We start from the raw sequence: 17,424 nt of genomic DNA, 5'->3' as shown, positions 1-17,424 counted from the left end.
AGTGGTCCCAGCACTGACCCCTGGGGAACACTACTGTACACCTCCCTCAGGTCCAAAAAACAACCATTCACCACTACTCTCTGTTTCCTGTCCCTTAGCCAATTCTGTATCCATGTTGCTACTGCCCTCTTTATTCCATGGGCCGCAATCTTGATGATAAGCCTTCCGCGTGGCACTTTATCAAATGCCTTTTGAAAGCTCATATACACCACATCAACTGCATTGCCCTCATCTACCCTCTCTGTTACCTCATCAAAAAACTCTATTCGGTTAGTTAAACATGATTTGCCTTTAACAAATTCATGCTGGCTTTCCCTAATCAATCCACCCTCCTCCAATTGACTGTTAATTCTTTCCCGGATTATCGTTTCTAAAAGTTTCCCCACCACTGAGGTTAAACTGACTGGCCTGTAGTTGCTGGGTTTATCCTTACACCCTTTTTTGAACAAGGGTGTAACATTTGCAATTCTCCAGTCCTCTGGCACCACCCCCGTATCTACGGATGTTTGGAAGATTGTGACCAGTACCTCCACAATTTCCACCCTTACTTCCCTCAGCAACCTAGGATACATCCCATCCCGACGGGGTGACTTATCTACTTTAAGTACAGCTAGCTTTTCAAGTACCTCTTCTTTATCAATTTTTAGCCCATCCAGTATCTCAACTATATCTTCCTTTACTGAGACTCTGGCAGCATCTTGGTAAAGACAAATGCAAAGTACTCATTTAGTACCTCAGCCATCCCCTCTGCCTCCATGAGTAGATCTCCTTTATGGTCCCTATTTGGCCTCACCCCTCCTCTTACTACCCGTTTACTGTTTACATGCCTGTAGAAGACTTCTGGATTCCCATTTATGTTGGCCGCCAGTCTATTCTCATACTCTCTCTTTGCCCCTCTTATTTCCTTTTTCGCTTCCCGTCTGAATTTTCTATATCCTGCCTGGGTTAAATGACCACAGAAGGATGGCCAAGGTAAGTCAAGGAACTACATCCTTTACAACTCACCTCCCTACCTATTCTATTCTTTCTCTCTTAGACCTGGATATCAGGGAAACTCCCTTCTACTAAGTGCAACCTCTCCAAATACTGAAGCACCTTCTTTACTCAAAACTGCTCTTTCAACTCACTTTGCCTACAACAAGACCTTCTGTTAGTCTTCAAGCATACCATTTAGATCAACAAGGCACCTTCACCTCTCATTAACATTGCATGCATGACCTCGTATGGGGCAAATCTCCATGATACCCACAAGCCTGTAACATTGGTCCAGAATTTCCTGCAACAACGAGATCAGCGACATACGCTGTGAATTTCACAGTCTTGCATGCCAATCTCGCTTGGCGTGTGAATTTACTCCAAATTTTGCTGCATTTGTAATTTGAATACACTACAGTGAGCATAGCGGAAAATCAGAAATGGCATAACCAGTGGTCAATGTTTGCTAATGGCTATGTCTAGGAGGGTATACTCAACATGTAAGAAATAATTTAGTTTGAATGAGACTGAAGATCGCAAATCTACATTCCATGTAATCCTTTTCCATTGTAATCAATAAGCAACATGTTATGATGCATAAAAACAATAACAAACCAGATAGGTTTTATTAAATATATAAAGCCTGTATGTAAAGTATAAACAGTGATAAAGAAGCATGTTCCAAAAGCATTGCTTCTTTGTATGACCTGCATGCTTATCAAAACGCATTAGTATTAGAGTTGGTTATGAGGTGTTATCTGTTCTCTACCCCGTCCCTCCCTGAATTTTATACAAGAACTAAATAATTGCCAATCTGCAATGAAATTATGGGAAGAATAACTGGAAGTACTTCTTTCCTGTTGTAGCTGAAGCATAAAATCAGGACAACGATCTTTACCACCTGTCCCTGTCTTGTAGAATTACAAGATCAGATCTTCTACGTGTTGGCTTGATTTGGAATAATGGGGGTTGGAATTGGTTATGGCTCATTTTCCGGCACATAACCATCGACCGCTCAGAGTGCGCACCCCAACCGTGTGGCCTGAGGCTCACCTGAAATTGAGCCTCAGGCCTCATATGCTTCTTTTGGGTGAGCTGCAGGCACCTGTCGTGCCTCCAGAAGCAGCTCACCCGACTGATGAATGCAATTTCGGGCAGCTGCCTTGCCGGCTGTGACCCTCAGATAAGTCCCAGGAAGGGGAAGGAGAACAGGAACGGGGTCTAGCTCAGGTTGGCAGCAGTTCTCAGGAGGGCTGTGGATTTGGGAGGAACGCTCCTGCTCCTCCTCATTCCATAGGAAGGTTTTTAAAACCAAGAAAAACGTACCTTTTGGTGGTGCTTAGGCCACAGTGGCCGCTGAAGAATCTTGAGCGGAGAAAGCCCGGAGCCTGCTCCGCTCCAGGTTTGGAGAAGGGTCCTAAAATAGACATAGGCTCCTTCATTTACAAATGCAATGCGCATAATGCCTGTTTTAGGCAGCTGGCAGGGGCGCCTGAAAAATGGCCCGACACCCCAGTATTGAGTCGACCGTCTTTCAGGCGTCCTTGGGGTGCAGGACGTTGGTCCCTGAAATTGGCCCTTGTTGCAACCATCTTACACCCATGAAAGGAGATCTAATTTCTACCCCATCGAATGCTAAATTGGCCCGAATTGTGCTTGGAAGAGATGTGAGTCTATCGGCCAGGACTCCATTGTTCTTATGATTCTGCTGCTCTTGGGATTGTGCAATCAAGTTACATATGTATATAGAAAACTGTAATGACTAGCATAATATCTAATTTGTATAAAAGGAGAGAGCTAAGATCCTCCATGTCAGTCACTCTATCTCTCAAGTTCAGCAGCACTGTCATACACTGGGCAGGGGGTTCTATCTGACAGCACTTTATTTTCACACAAATGTGACAGAGTTTGCAAAAATTTATAGGTGCTTAAAATTGAAACAATGTTGTACTACAAATATTATGGATTGCGGCCAATATTATTACCGCATCCCCTCGTGCTCCTTATCCAACTTGTTCATGATTATAACGGTATTTCCACACCAAATTAACAGATTACCCAGCTAAATGTTTCAGTTAATTTAATCATATTGCCAGTGAAGAAATGTGATAAGAAGTAGTTGTAGAAAGGGAGAATGTGGCACTTCTGGTGAATGTTGTTGTTTAAAGTACACATGCGTGATCACATTGGGGTAGATCTTGACTTTGTGTGATAGTATAAAATGGGTGATAGTGAGTTGGCAGTCAATGTCTCCCAATTTTTATTTCCATTGAATAATATTGCAAGTCAAGATCTACTCAATAGAGTTATGAGTTCATTTCTGTGTTTGGTTTCAACTTTATGGAGTTGGATGATGATAGGGGAAATGTAGACCTCTGTGTTATGAAGAATCTTGGCAGAAGTCTTGGAAAGTGAGAGACTGAGAAAGTGGAGGAGAAACAAGCAGGTGTGAAGTGACTTTATTTGGTGATTCAACACTTATTTATTGAAAGTGCTGGGCTGTCACTGCTGCTCTACTTGCTCTGGCAGCTGGCCACTGATTCTTCTATTCCACCACCTCGCCTTCTAGTGCATCCCTCCTCATGCTGTGGGGATGCCTAAGTAAGATCTTCTTGGTCTGTCAACCCTGGTGAGTGATTTTGTATGTGTAGGGAATAGATACCTTCAGTGTTGTCTGAGGCTAAGAGTCTCCAACCTAGTCTCGTCCATGTGTTCATCCTCCTCCTCTTCATAACATCAAAATAAAAGTATTCCCATTGAGAAATCCATGTTTAGAATGCAAAGTGGTACTTAGAGCAGAGTTGCGTAAAAGTACCAGCAAAAGTCCTGACTCAGACCCCCAAAGTACTAAAAAGATTGCTATTCAGGTAAAGAAACACCAATCTTTGGTAGCAACACATAAAATGGCCTCCTCAATGTGCTATTGGACTTAGGCTTAACGTGCAGCAGCTCTTACCACCACTGATATAGTGGCAGTAATTATTTGGGATGGGTTTGGAATGGAAATGGAGGGGAATAGAGCAGAAGCTTTAGCCACAACACTTTGAAACCATTTAAATGTGGCAGAATGGGCTTCTGATGGGCCTTAAAGAGAACTGGCATTTTTCTGGGTGGAGAATTCAGGTGCATTTTCTTTGTGGTGGATTTGAGGTGGTAGCCTTTAAGAACGCATTCTCCTCTGCTAACCATCCCAAAATGGGTGGTAACTCAAAGGACAATCCAGGCCAAGATGTCCAGACCTGCTGACAAGCTGACAGAGGGAATGCAATGACAAACATCCAGAGGACAGGAGAGAAGATGAAGAAAAAGGTTAATCTAAAGCAAAATACTGCAGATGCTGGAAATCTGAAATAAAAACATAAAAGTACTGGAGAAGCTCAGCAAGTGAGGCAGCATTTATGGAGAAAGAAACAGAGTTAACGTTTCGGGTCAAAGACCTTTCATCAGAACTGGTCTTCGACCTGAAACTTTAACTCTGTTTCTTTCTCCACAGATGCTGCCTGACTTGCTGAGCTTCTCCAGCACTTTCTGTTTTTAAAAAGGTTTACCAGCTTTGGAAGGCTGCTAAGGTACAGCTAGCCAACGTTGCACTTTGTCAAGTAGTTGAGCAAAGTATGCAGGCACTAACTGTTTCCTCTCACCTTGTTACACCCTGACTGAGGCTGCAGGCTAAACCCTCACAAAACAGCTCTTTTCAGCTTTCGCATGTTTGCCCATACTGCAGCAAGGCACACTTTATTACTGCCACTTCAAACTGGAACTGGAGCTCGCTATGAATAGTTAATGAGACCAACATGATATTAATGAGTGCTAAGCTCGCTGCTGCACAATCTCCCCTCTTTGAAGCCCATATTGGAAAATTTACTCTCAGATCTTAAGCTGCTGAAGGAGGACCTGAAGCTTCCAAATCAAACTTTCAATTCCTGTTACTATAGGATCACATTCCCTCAATTACATTTTAGTAATTGAATATTGTTAGGAAGCTTTCCCTGTTCAAGAAGCTCTTTTTTCATTGCTGCTACGAATTTATTTGTTATACCCGCCAAGCTTTCCTGTATAAGTACACATCACAATACAGGAAGAGGTTTAAGAAGAGAATGTGTGGTTTCCTATTGGGTGCTTTTGCTGAAAGATATTTTACCAGCCTAGTCAGTATTCTGACCTTTTTTGTGATGTAACCAGGACCTGATCTCTAATTGATAAAATGCTTATGCTGTAAATCTCTATCTGATTCTCTCAGATTCTGTTTCTATGTTGTTCTAATATGTAATAATCCTAGATAAGCCAATAGAATTTGGAAATTTCTCGTTGTGTAAAATGATCGGACTGTTCAAGATAGCTACAGAAAGGTATTGATTTGGGGCCACCTTCAAATCATTATATATATATATAACTATCTTCACTCATCTTTTGCTATGGTTTCAACAAGGATTCCAATTTATGTTAAGTAGAGAGGTGATAGTTGGTTAAAGACTGAAGCAACCTACTTCAACCTTAGAGGACTCATGCTTCTATATACAATGCAGAATTATTCATTATGATCATTAATAGATGTGAAAGTTCATTATTTGATTTAAAGTGTGTTTCAAATTTTGGGATGGGGAGTTGTTCTTGGGACATTTATTGAACATTAATGACTGTCTACAATCAACAAAACTGCCAGAATTCAATAATCTGTCCACCAGTATATTATACATAAATGAGAATTCACATGACTGAAGAATAAAAATCACCATATAAAATGTAACCATTACTATTAATACTTACCAGCCATATGTTGTGTGGAATTATAAAGCTCAATTTTAAGTGTGGCATACAGGGGCTGAGGCAGATGAAAAACAGTCTGGTTCCCCCCACCTCCGCCACCCCTGCAGTGCAAGGCTAGGGAGATTTTAACTCTCAGATCTCATTTAGATTATCCAGCTAGGATTCCTGCCTGAACCAGGTGGGAATGACAAGGAGGCTGGCAGGCGGGTGGAGAATTTCGGGTGGCAGAAGGCTGGTGGAGGGGACCCGAGGAAACAGTCCCTCGCAATAAAGTAACTGTTGGGGGGAGGGGACAGAGACGATTGGGGATGAGGGAGCAGGTGAGAAGCCTGGGGCAGTGGAGGCCTTATGTTTTCTTGGTGAGGTCTGAAGTCCTCCTGGCCCACAAGGAAACCTTACAAAAAGTAAAAATGTCAACATACCTGGGTCTCTTCTGGTCACAATCCTGCTTGCCGCCAGCTTTCACTGGGGGGCTTCGGCACTGAGCTTCAATTTAAAGAGATAAAGAAAGAATGAACGTACACTTATAGCATCTTTCAAAAACTCAGGATGTCCAACTAAGTACTTTTGAAGTGTGGTCATTGTTGTAATGTAGGGAAACTAAGGCTTACTCCTTTTTCACTGCTGTCTCTGATCTACCAATGCGAGCTTCTCTTCCAGCCATTGTGCCCTTGCCTTCTGGAACTCCCTCCCTAAATCCCTCCATCTTGCGACCTCACTCCTTGCTGTCAAAAGCCTCTTATCCTTTATTTGGCTTTCTCATCCTCTAACCTTTCTGTTTCCCTTTCTTCGTCCTGCCCTGAGTCCACTTTCCCCCTCCCCCCACCTAAACTATAAAACTTTCTGAGACATCTTTCTATATGTGAGAGGTGCTATAGATACATAAGTTGTTGATTCACAGGTGAATCTGTCCTAATTTAGTAAGCACATCAATTCCATATGCCAATCTGTTTCAAGCTTTTCACCTGGGACAAGTACTGTAATATGCACTTTGCTTATAATGTACAAAATATTTGGCTGCCTTGATGCCTTATTGCTGATAACAGAATGCTTGTATAATTTAAAACCACTGTTCTTACTTCATGCACACTGGACTATCAAAATTGTTTTAATTTCACCATGTCCAATGAGTTAATATTTAATAGTTTTCCTGTATATTTCACTATAGGGTACAGTGGGATTTGAAAACCAAATTAACAAGTGTTTGGAACTGGCAATGTACCTCTATACCAAGATTAGAAAGAGGGATGGATATCAAATGGTATTTGATGCAGAAGTAAGTGTATTGATTTTCATTTACTTTCCTCCCTTGCCTCCTTTATTTGTAGACTGTCATTAGCCCCTTCCTTCTTCCCCCACTTTAGTTAATGGAATGATAGGCAGCTACTATTGTTCCCCACGCTCTCTGCTATACCATCTATGGCTCCTCTTTCAGCCAATTGGCCCTTGCCTTCTGGAACTCTCTCCCTAAATCCTTCCATTTTCTAAAAAAAGCTCTTCCCTTTGACGGGACTTTCACAGCCCACATCCTCCCCAGTCTTTAAGTGGCTGTGATTAACCTACGGGAGCTCTTCAAGAGAATGAGCCGTGGTACTGTGTCTTTATTTGCTTAACGGCGGAGAAAGAACTTAACCGTAATAATCCATGTTAGCTTTGTTTTATTGAAAATCCTTTGCACTGAGGGTTTTGCTGGTAATACGCACTGGTTTATTCAGCATCAAGAAGACGGTCTTTAACCACAGCACTTCTGTGGGTCCTAGATATGTGCCCACTGATCATGGGGAGGGCAGAGCTGATGCCGTCAATTAGATACCACAGATCCTGAGAAATGTAACCCCAAAGCACTCGGTAGCTGCTTTCCGCTTTCCATCAAGAAAAGAGGGAGAGAGAAAGCAGGGAACTACAGGCCAGTTAGCCTCACATCTGTAGTAGGGAAAATGCTAGAATCTTTTATTAAGGATGTAGTGGCAGGACACTTAGAACATCCTAATATGATTAGGCAGAGTTAACACAGTTTTATGAAAGGGAAATCGTGTTTGACAAATCTATTAGAGTTTTTTGAGGTTATAACTAGCAGGGTAGATAAGGGAGAACCAGTGGATGTAGTATATTTGGATTTTCAAAAGGCATTTGATAAGGTGCCACACAAATTTGTGGTATATATTAATGATTTGGACTTGAATGTAGGGGGCATGATTGGCAAATTTGCAGACGACACAAAAATTGGCCGTGTAGTTGATAGTGAAGAGGATAACTGTAGACTCCAAGAAGACATCAATGGGTTGGTGGAGTGGGCGGAAAAGTGGCAAATGGAGTTCAACCCGGAGAAGTGTGAGGTAATGCACTTAGGGAGGGCAAACAGTAAAAGGGAATACGCAGTAAACAGGAATATATTGATAGGGGTAGAGGAAATGAGAGACCTTGGAGTGCATGTGCACAGGTCCCAGTACAGGTAGATAAGGTTGTGAAGAAGGCATACGGAATGCTCTCCGTTACTAGCCGAGGTATAGAATACAAAAGCAGGGATGTAATGATGGAACTGTATAAAACGCTGGTAAGGCCACAGCTGGAGTATTGTGCGCAGTTCTGGTCACCACATTACAGAAAGGACGTAATTGCTCTGGAGAGAGTGCAGAGAAGATTTACAAGAATGTTGCCAGGGCTTGAAAATTGCAGCTACGAGGTGAGATTGGATAGGCTGGGGTTGTTTTCATTGGAGCAGAGGAGGCTGAGGGGTGACTTGATTGAGGTGTACAAAATTATGAGGGGCCCAGATAGAGTAGACAGGAAGTAACTGTTTCCCCTAGCAGAGAGGTCAAGAACTAGAGGACATAGATTTAAGCTGGTGGGGGAAGGATTAGAGGGGACATGAGGAAAAACCTTTTTACCCAGAGGGTGGTGGGTGTATGGAATTCGCTGCCCAAATTGGTGGTAGAGGCAGGAACCCTCAACTCTTTTTAAAAAGTACCTGGACCTGCACCTGAGGTGCTGTAAGCTGCAGGGCTACGGATGGGGTGCTGGAAGGTGGGATTAGAATGGGCACCTGATTGTTCTTCAAGCCGGTGCGGACATGATGGGCCGAATGGCCCCCTTCTGTGCTGTATCTTTTCTCTGGTTCTATGGTTCTAAGAGGTTGTTACACAAGATTTGAGCTCATGGGATGGGGGTAATTTATTAGCCTGGATTGAGGATTGGTTAACAGACACAAAACAGAGAGTAGGAATAAACGAGTCATTTTTGGGTTGACAGGTTGTAACTAGTGGGGTGCTGCAATGATCAGAGCTTGGGCCTCAGCAGTTTACAATATATATCAATAACTTAGATGAGGGGATCGAGTGTAATGTACCCAAGTTTGCTGACAATACAAAGCTAGGTGGGAAAGCAAGCTGTGAGGAGGATGCAAAGAGGCTGCAAAGGGATATAGACAGTTTAAGTGAGTGGGCAAGGAGGTGGCAGATAGAGTATAATGTGGGGAAATGTGAAATTATCCACTTTGGTAGGAAGAATAGAAAAGCAGAATTTTTTTAAAAGTTGAGAGATTAAGAAATGTTGGTGGTCAAAGGAATTTGGGTGTCCTTGTACACAAATCAAAGAAAGTTAACATGCAGGTACAGCAAGCAATTAGGAAGGCAAATGGCACGTTAGCCTTTATTGCAAGGTGGTTGGAGCATAATAATAAGGAGGTCTTGCTACAATTATATAGGGCTCTGGTGAGACCACACCTGGAGCACTGTGTACAGTTTTTTGGTCTCCCGACCTAAGAAAGGATTTACTTGCCTTAGAGGGGGTGCAATGAAGGTTCTCTAAATTGATTCCTGGGATGAGAGGGTTGTCCTATGAGGAGAGATGAGTAGAATGGGCCTATATTCTCTGGAGTTTAGAAGAGTGAGAGGTGATCTCATTGCAACGTATAAAATTCTTAGAGGGCTTGACAGGGTAGATGCTGAGAGGCTGTTTCCCCTGGCTGGAGAATCTAGAACTAGGGGTCATAGTCTCACGATAAGAGGCTGGCCATTTAGGACTGAGATGAGGAAAAAGTTCTCCACTCAGAGTTGAGAATCTTTGGAATTTTCTGCCCCGCAGGGCTGCGGATGCTCAGTCGTTGAGTATATTCAAGATTGAGATCGATAGATTTTTGGACACCAAGGGAATCAAGGGATATGGGGATAGAGCCGGAAAGTGGAGTTGAGGTAGAAGATCAGCCTTGATCTTACTGAATGGCGGAGCAGGCTTGAGGGGCTGAATGGCCTACTCATGCTCCTATTTCTTATGTTCTTACGTTCTCTTCAAACATTTTCCCCAAGGCTGAAGGCCAATGATCAAAGCATCCACTTTGATGCATTGACTGTCGGGAGGGGGGGGAACAGATGCACATGTATTGTCACCTCCCTCCTCAAATTGTGCACCTCATTCTTAGCGGATCTCCGGCCCCTGACTCCAAACAGCCCGACCCTCCTGCTCCATATCTCCATTAGGAAGACATGCAGGTCCAGCTCCCTGAAATTTGCTGCTCGTTTCTTTGATCTGGCTGCCATCCTTGTCAGCTTTACTCCACTGCTGTCATTGCCCCTTTAAGCAGCACTTTTAAAATCCCATTGTTGCTCCAGATCTCTATTTCTCCTCCAGGTATTTGCTGGTCCCCACCCCCACTTCTCCCTGACTCCCTTTCTTTTTGCCTCTATAGGATCTTTCTGCCCCCCCTCCCACATCAGCGTTTGTAACCCCCAGTTTACAATGGGGTCAGTGCTGTGACCTCAAGGAAGGTGGAAATCCCATTCTACTTCAGTTCAATAATGCTATCAGAATTTCAGGCCCTGTGTGTTTATACTGACATATTCACAGTTTTTATATTCAACTATTAAAGCAACAATGTTTTTCAGTTTACCATTGTCCATTTCTCTCGTAGCCGGAGCACACAAACGTTTGCTTCTGGTACATTCCACCAAGTCTCCGGGATATGCCAGATTGTGAGGAGAGAAAGGAAAAACTTCAGAAGGTAAAATTCCAATTTTTTTGTGAAGTTACAAAGCTTCATGGGTAAAAAACATTTGTTTTAGCAATAATTCTTAAAAATGGCCACTTCGAATTATCACAATATTACATCTGCTTGTCAAGTTAATTCACATCTTTGTGATGTTAAACTGTCAGTATGCATGCTTTAACATTGAATGAAATGCCTTGTACTGTCTTATCAATGCATAAGAACATAAGAAATTGGAGCAGGAGTAGGCCAATCGGCCCCTCGAGCCTGCTCCGCCATTCAATAAGATCATGGCTGATCTGATCCCAACCACAAATCTAAAGAACACAAGAAGTCGGAGCAGGACCCGGCCACATAGCCCCTGGGCCCTCTCCGCCACCCACAGGGCATTGACCGATCCGAACTCAGCTTCATGTCCAATTTCCTGCCCGCTCCCCATAACCCCTAATTCCCTTTACTTCTAGGAAACTGTCTATTTCTGTTTTAAATTTATTTAATGATGTAGCTTCCACAGCTTCCTGGGGCAGCAAATTCCACAGACCTACCACCCTCTGAGTGAAGAAGTTTCTCCTCATCTCAGTTTTGAAAGAGCAGCCCCTTATTCTAAGATTATGCCCCCTAGTTCTAGTTTCACCCATCTTTGGGAACATCCTTACTGCATCCACCCGATCAAGACCCTTCACAATCTTATATGTTTCAATAAGATCGCCTCTCATTCTTCTGAACTCCAATGAGTAGAGTCCCAATCTACTCAACCTCTCCTCATATGTCCGCCCCCTCATCCCCGGGATTAACCGAGTGAACCTTCTTTGTACTGCCTCGAGAGCAAGTATGTCTTTTCTTAAGTATGGAGACCAAAACTGTATGCAGTATTCCAGGTGCGGTCTCACCAATACCTTATATAACTGCAGCAATACCTCCTTGTTTTTATATTCTATCCCCCTAGCAATAAAAGCCAACATTCCGTTGGCTTTCTTGATCACCTGCTGCACCTGCATACCAACTTTTTGATTTTCTTGCACTAGGACCCCCAGATCCCTTTGTACTGCAGTACTTTCCAGTCTCTCGCCATTAAGAAAATAACTTGCTCTCTGATTTTTCCTGCCAAAGTGCATAACCTCACATTTTCCAATATTATATTGCATCTGCCAAATCTCCGCCCACTCACCCAGCCTGTCTATATCCCCTTGCAGGTTTTTTATGTCCTCCTCACTCTCTACTTTCCCTCCCATCTTTGTATCATCTGCAAATTTTGATATGTTGCACTCGGTCCCCTCCTCCAAATCGTTAATATAGATTGTAAAGAGTTGGGGACCCAGCACCGACCCCTGTGGAACACCACTGGTTACTGGTTGCCAGTCCGAAAATGAACCATTTATCCCAACTCTCTGCTTCCTGTTCGATAACCAATCCTCCACCCATGCCAGAATATTACCCCCAATCCCGTGATTTTTTATCTTAAGTAATAATCTTTTATGTGGCACCTTGTCGAATGCCTTCTGGAAGTCTAAATACACTATGTCCACTGGTTCCCCTTTATCCACCCTATACGTTATATCCTCGAAGAACTCAAGCAAATTTGTCAGACATGACTTCCCCTTCATAAAGCCATGCTGACTTTGTCCTATTAAATTATGCTTATCCAAATGTTCCGTTACTGTCTCCTTAATAATAGACTCCAAAATTTTACCCACCACAGATGTTAAGCTAACTGGCCTATAATTTCCAGCCTTCTGCCTACTACCCTTTTTAAATAACGGTGTTACATTAGCAGCTTTCCAATCTGCCGGGACCTCTCCTGAGTCCAGGGAATTTTGGAAAACTATCACCAAAGCATCCACAATCCCTACTGCCACTTCCCTCAAGACCCTAGGATGGAAGCCATCAGGTCCAGGGGATTTATCCGCCTTGAGTCCCATTATTTTACTGAGTACCATCTCTTGAGTGATTTTAATCGTATTTAGCTCCTCCCCCCCGAGAGTCCCCTGTTTGTCCAGTGTTGGGATATTCTTAGTGTCCTCTACTGTAAAGACTGAAACAAAATATTTGTTCAGCATTTTTGCCATCTCCATGTTTCCCACCATTAATTTCCCGGTCTCATCCTCTAAGGGACCTATGTTTGCCTTAGCCACCCTTTTTCTTTTTATATAACTATAGAAACTCTTGCTATCTGTTTTTATATTTTTTGCTAATTTATTTTCATAATCTAACTTCCCTTTCTTAATCAATCCTTTAGTTACTTTTTGCTGTCTTTTGAAGAACTCCCAATCTTCTATCCTCCCACTAAGTTTGGCTACCTTATATGTCCTTGTTTTTAGTCGGATACTATCCTTGATTTCTTTACTTAGCCACGGGTGGCTGTCATTTCTTTTACACCCTTTTTTCCTCAGTGGAATATATTTATTTTGAAAGTTGTAAAATAACTCCCTAAATGAACACCACTGCTCATGTACCGTCTTACCCTTTAATCTATTTTCCCAGTCCACTTTAATCAATTCCGCTCTCATACCATCATAGTCTCCTTTATTCAAGCTCAGTACGCTTGTTTGAGAATCAACCTTCTCACCCTCTAATTGGATATGGAATTCAACCATGTTGTGGTCGCTCGTTCCAAGGGGATCCTTAACTAGGACATTATTAATTAATCCTGACTCATTACACAGGACCAGGTCCAAGGTTGCCTGCCCCCTTGTAGGATCAGTTACATACTGCTCAAGAAATCCATCCCTGATGCACTCAATGAACTCGTCCTCAAGGCTGCTCTGCCCAATTTGATTTGTCCAGTTAATATGATAATTAAAATCCCCCATAATTATGGCTGTTCCCTTATTACATGCCCCGACTATCTCCTGATTAATACTTCTTCCAGCAGAGTTGCAACTATTAGGAGGCCTATATACTACGCCCACTAATGTTTTTTTTTTCCCTTATTATTCCTTATCTCCACCCAAACTGTTTCATTATCTTGATGCTTTGTCCCAATATCATTTCTCTGTATTACAGTGATTCCTTCCTTTATTAACATAGCCACCCCACCTCCCCTTCCTTCCTGCCTGTCCTTCCTGATTGTTAAATACCCTGGCATATTTAATTCCCAGTCGTTGTCACCCTGCAGCCATGTTTCTGTAATGGCCACAAGATCATACCCATACGTAGTTATTTGTGCCGTTAACTCGTCCATTTTATTACGAATGCTACGTGCATTCAGATAAAGAACTTTCAAATCTGTTTTGTGACGCTTAGTTCCTGCTTTTTCCTTTTTTAACACTTTACCTATTACTCCATACCTTCTGTCCCTTCCTGTTACGCTTTCCTCTCTCTCCCTGCTCAGGTTCCCAACCCCCTGCCACTTTAGCATGTCTATCTATTGCTTGTCAATCGTGAGGTGGTAGGGCTGAAAATGAAGCCTAGTTTGTCTTTAGTGGACTCTGCAGCCTGGTAGGTCTGCTGCGGTAATAGCCACTGGCTGCGGGACCTTCTGGCTGCTGTCCAACTTAGAGAAAATTTCAAAAGCTGACCAAGAGCTTCACAAAAAGCTGACACAGCCCCAGAAAAATATAGGCCTTATGATTGGTGTAGCTGAGGGTTTGCACTGAAGGGGCAGTGGGACGTGGGCAGGTGATAACTTGAGTTGCAGGTTTACCCAACATTAATCACTTTTATTGTAGGAGAAAAACCCTAATGTTTACATAAAAGTGGTGAATTTAGAAACTACTGAAGGCGGAAGGAGTGCTGAAAGTGTGAGATTTATTTTCTAAGAGGATCTGGGGGCGTGCCCTGGAAAGTTTTGAAAATTTTGTGCATTTTCTAACATTTTGGCGTCAACAGTAATTCTGCCATTTAAGCCAAAAGTAATGTCTCCTGGAAGGGTTAGAGTTATTTTAAATATGAAAATGAAAGGAGCTAGTATGGATTTCAATAAGTCAAAATAAATGAGTTAACATCATCCATTAAAATAACAGATAGAGGAATGTCAAATGAAATTATCACCAACAGCAATTTTTAGCTTTTATTGCTCTTTTGAACCTATCAAAAAGGTTTATTTTCATTTTTTTGAAATAAAAAATAATTATTACACACTATAATTGCTTAAAATCAGTAAAGTGCACAAAAAGTAGCTCTCAGGAGCAATCACAGGGAGCTGAATTTTGTGCTCTTAGATGCACCTGATTGATTACCTGTAGTCTCAGGGTGGCTATTATACTCTTATTGATTATTAATGTTAATCCTCATATTTCCCCATGGATATTGGCTGCATTAATGCAGGTGGTATGGGCTCTTTTCACAGTTTCTCCATGCTAACAAAGGGACTTTAAATGTGTACATAAACAAACATAAAACAGCTGTTACAGAACACAATGAGGCACTACGGCTCACACACAAATAATCCAAGAGTCCACATGACAGCAGTACACAGTAGTAAAATCCTAAATCTGGGAATCTCAGTGTAATATGTTTAAATTAAGTAAAGCTCATCACCATTTCTACCCCACTCTTTATTTCCAAACTTGACACTTCCACCAGTGCAGTTAATGTAATCCCACTAGAGAACACTCTCCTCCTCTCAAAAAAAATGGCTGCAACTAGACTTGAAGAAAGTGAACCTTCGTATAAGACAACAGCCTGGCATTGTCCAAAATTTCCTTTCTGCTTGTTTCTTATATACAACTTCTTTGAGAGCAAATACTGAATAAAAACACCTGTAACAGTGATTCTCAGAAACTATCAGCTCTTATTAAGACTTTTCTGCCTCAAGTTCACATGCAACCAACAGTGGAAGAAATAAAAATGGTTCGATCAATGTTGAGTTCTCATTCCAATTGATCTGATTCGTTTGGACAGCCGCCAGTCGTGCCTTTTGACTGATCTGATTGGTTCCTATTGACAACCTCCATTCCCAGCGAGAAAACTTTTTTTTGTGAATGACAACAAGCTGATAGATGGGTTGAAAAGCTGATAGTTGCCATGTATGCAGTTGAAGTATCAATGCAGTGCACCACTATGTCACCTTGCAGATTAACCTCTAGTAGCAGAATATGCTGATATTGATCAAAGATTACACATTTGTGTAAAAATGTGTTCCATACACTTTACAGCTCAATGAAAAATTGAATGGTTAGTTTATGTAGTACAGGTCAATACTGAATGTCAATTTCTTTCAACAGAGACATCAAAAATGGTTTGCATTTCATCATCAATGGAATTATTTGAAAGACAAAATAAAAAAAACCCTCTAGTGATACTGCCTGCAAACACAGTGAAACAAAAAGTGTTTTCTCTTCTTAATTTTATCTTTGTGCCTTTTTATTCCACTTAGAAATAATTCAATATCCATTGGTGTGAAACCTGTTTTTTTATGGTTCTCTTGAACAATATTCTCCACCAAGAAAACTTTAAGAATTATTGTCTCCTTTTTTTTGCATCAGATTGCTCCAAAAATAAAAGCACAAATGATGGAATGTGGCACTACAATGGTTGGATATCAGCCTCAAGGCGATAAAACTAATTTCTTCCGCATGGTCATCTCAAACCCAGCTGCAACAAAATCTGACATCGACTTCCTCATTGACGAGATAGAACGACTGGGACAGGATTTGTAATGGGTTAAATTGGTTTGGTTTGCTATTACCAAGCAATGTTTTCTCCTGAAACTGGTTACAATGTACAACAAATGTGTTTTATTTAACAATCTGTGCAACACATTGCAGTACTGTCAGGCAATCTGTAAATCGTTCTTTAGCCAGTGAGTATTTATTAGAAGTAATTATTTAAGAGATACAAAATCTAAATACATATTGTCCTTACAAGTGAGCCTCAGCATGTATGTTCCTTTGAAAGAACTCAGCAATCTCTGAACTGTGAGTACTGTGGACAGTGTGCAGTGAATTTAACCCATAGAGGTAAAATGTAACTCTATCATAGTAGACTTACTTAGAACCTGCAGAAACCTTTCTCTTAGCTACACTGTGTATTGGGTGCTTTTTGTCATAATGTAAAATTATGGAGTGTGAAGCACCACATCTTATTCTAGATGCATCTCACCCTTAGTTGTGAATCTGGGGTAAGAGTTACACAATTACTGTAACAGATATAAACTAAATGTCTTTCTAGAAAAATATTAATTTTGTGTAGATTGTGTATATTATTGTTAACTAATTTTTGTGAAAAGGAATAAATGTAATAGTTTTACAGTAACAGAACTGTTTAAAAATGTAGGTATATAACAAAATATTTGCTTATTTATATCCAGAAATTTACTGTCTTACAGAGGTGTCTAGTATTTTCTTCCATTTGTATGTACTGTATCTTTATTTATATAATACAATATCAAAGGAGTTCTAAATAATGTTTATGGTATTTTAGTGTATATGTGAGCCAAAGAATACAGCAAAATAATGGTGACAATAGTTATTTCTATTTAGTCTGGACTATTATGCAGCCTTTAAAGTAACAAGTGAAATATATTGCTGCACTTATTGAATAGTATATATATATATGTAAAACAAAGTATTACATAAAAATTAAAACAGCCTTCACGGTACTGTAGTTTGTGGCTTTACTCACAAGTTGGCACCTGAATTTTCAGATATAATAACTAGATATGTTAACTACAGTTAATCTGTTTAGTGTAGAATTGTTTTTTTAAGGCAAAAGTCCAAATACAGAAAACATTCTTGTAGTTGTAGTTCAACAAAGACCTA

At 41.2% G+C, this 17,424-nt stretch overlaps 1 protein-coding gene across 2 annotated transcripts in view; it reads left to right on the top strand.

Annotated features, from left to right (window-relative positions):
• The window catches only part of LOC137323302 (glutamate decarboxylase 1), a 53,829-nt gene extending 37,506 nt beyond the window's left edge, over positions 1-16,323 (top strand). For both annotated transcript variants that reach the window (XM_067986794.1, XM_067986795.1), the window contains exons 14-16: positions 6,911-7,018; positions 10,649-10,738; positions 16,150-16,323. In XM_067986794.1, the coding sequence (XP_067842895.1) occupies positions 6,911-7,018; positions 10,649-10,738; positions 16,150-16,323 (372 nt within the window). The remainder of the gene's footprint in view (positions 1-6,910; positions 7,019-10,648; positions 10,739-16,149) is intronic.
• The last annotated feature ends 1,101 nt before the right edge of the window (positions 16,324-17,424 follow it).

This window comes from Heptranchias perlo, chromosome 7 (genome assembly GCF_035084215.1).
Source record: "Heptranchias perlo isolate sHepPer1 chromosome 7, sHepPer1.hap1, whole genome shotgun sequence".
Classification (NCBI taxonomy): domain Eukaryota; kingdom Metazoa; phylum Chordata; class Chondrichthyes; order Hexanchiformes; family Hexanchidae; genus Heptranchias; species Heptranchias perlo.
The sequence above is the reverse complement of the archived record's forward strand: the minus strand, read 5'-3'. Positions and strand labels throughout refer to the sequence as shown.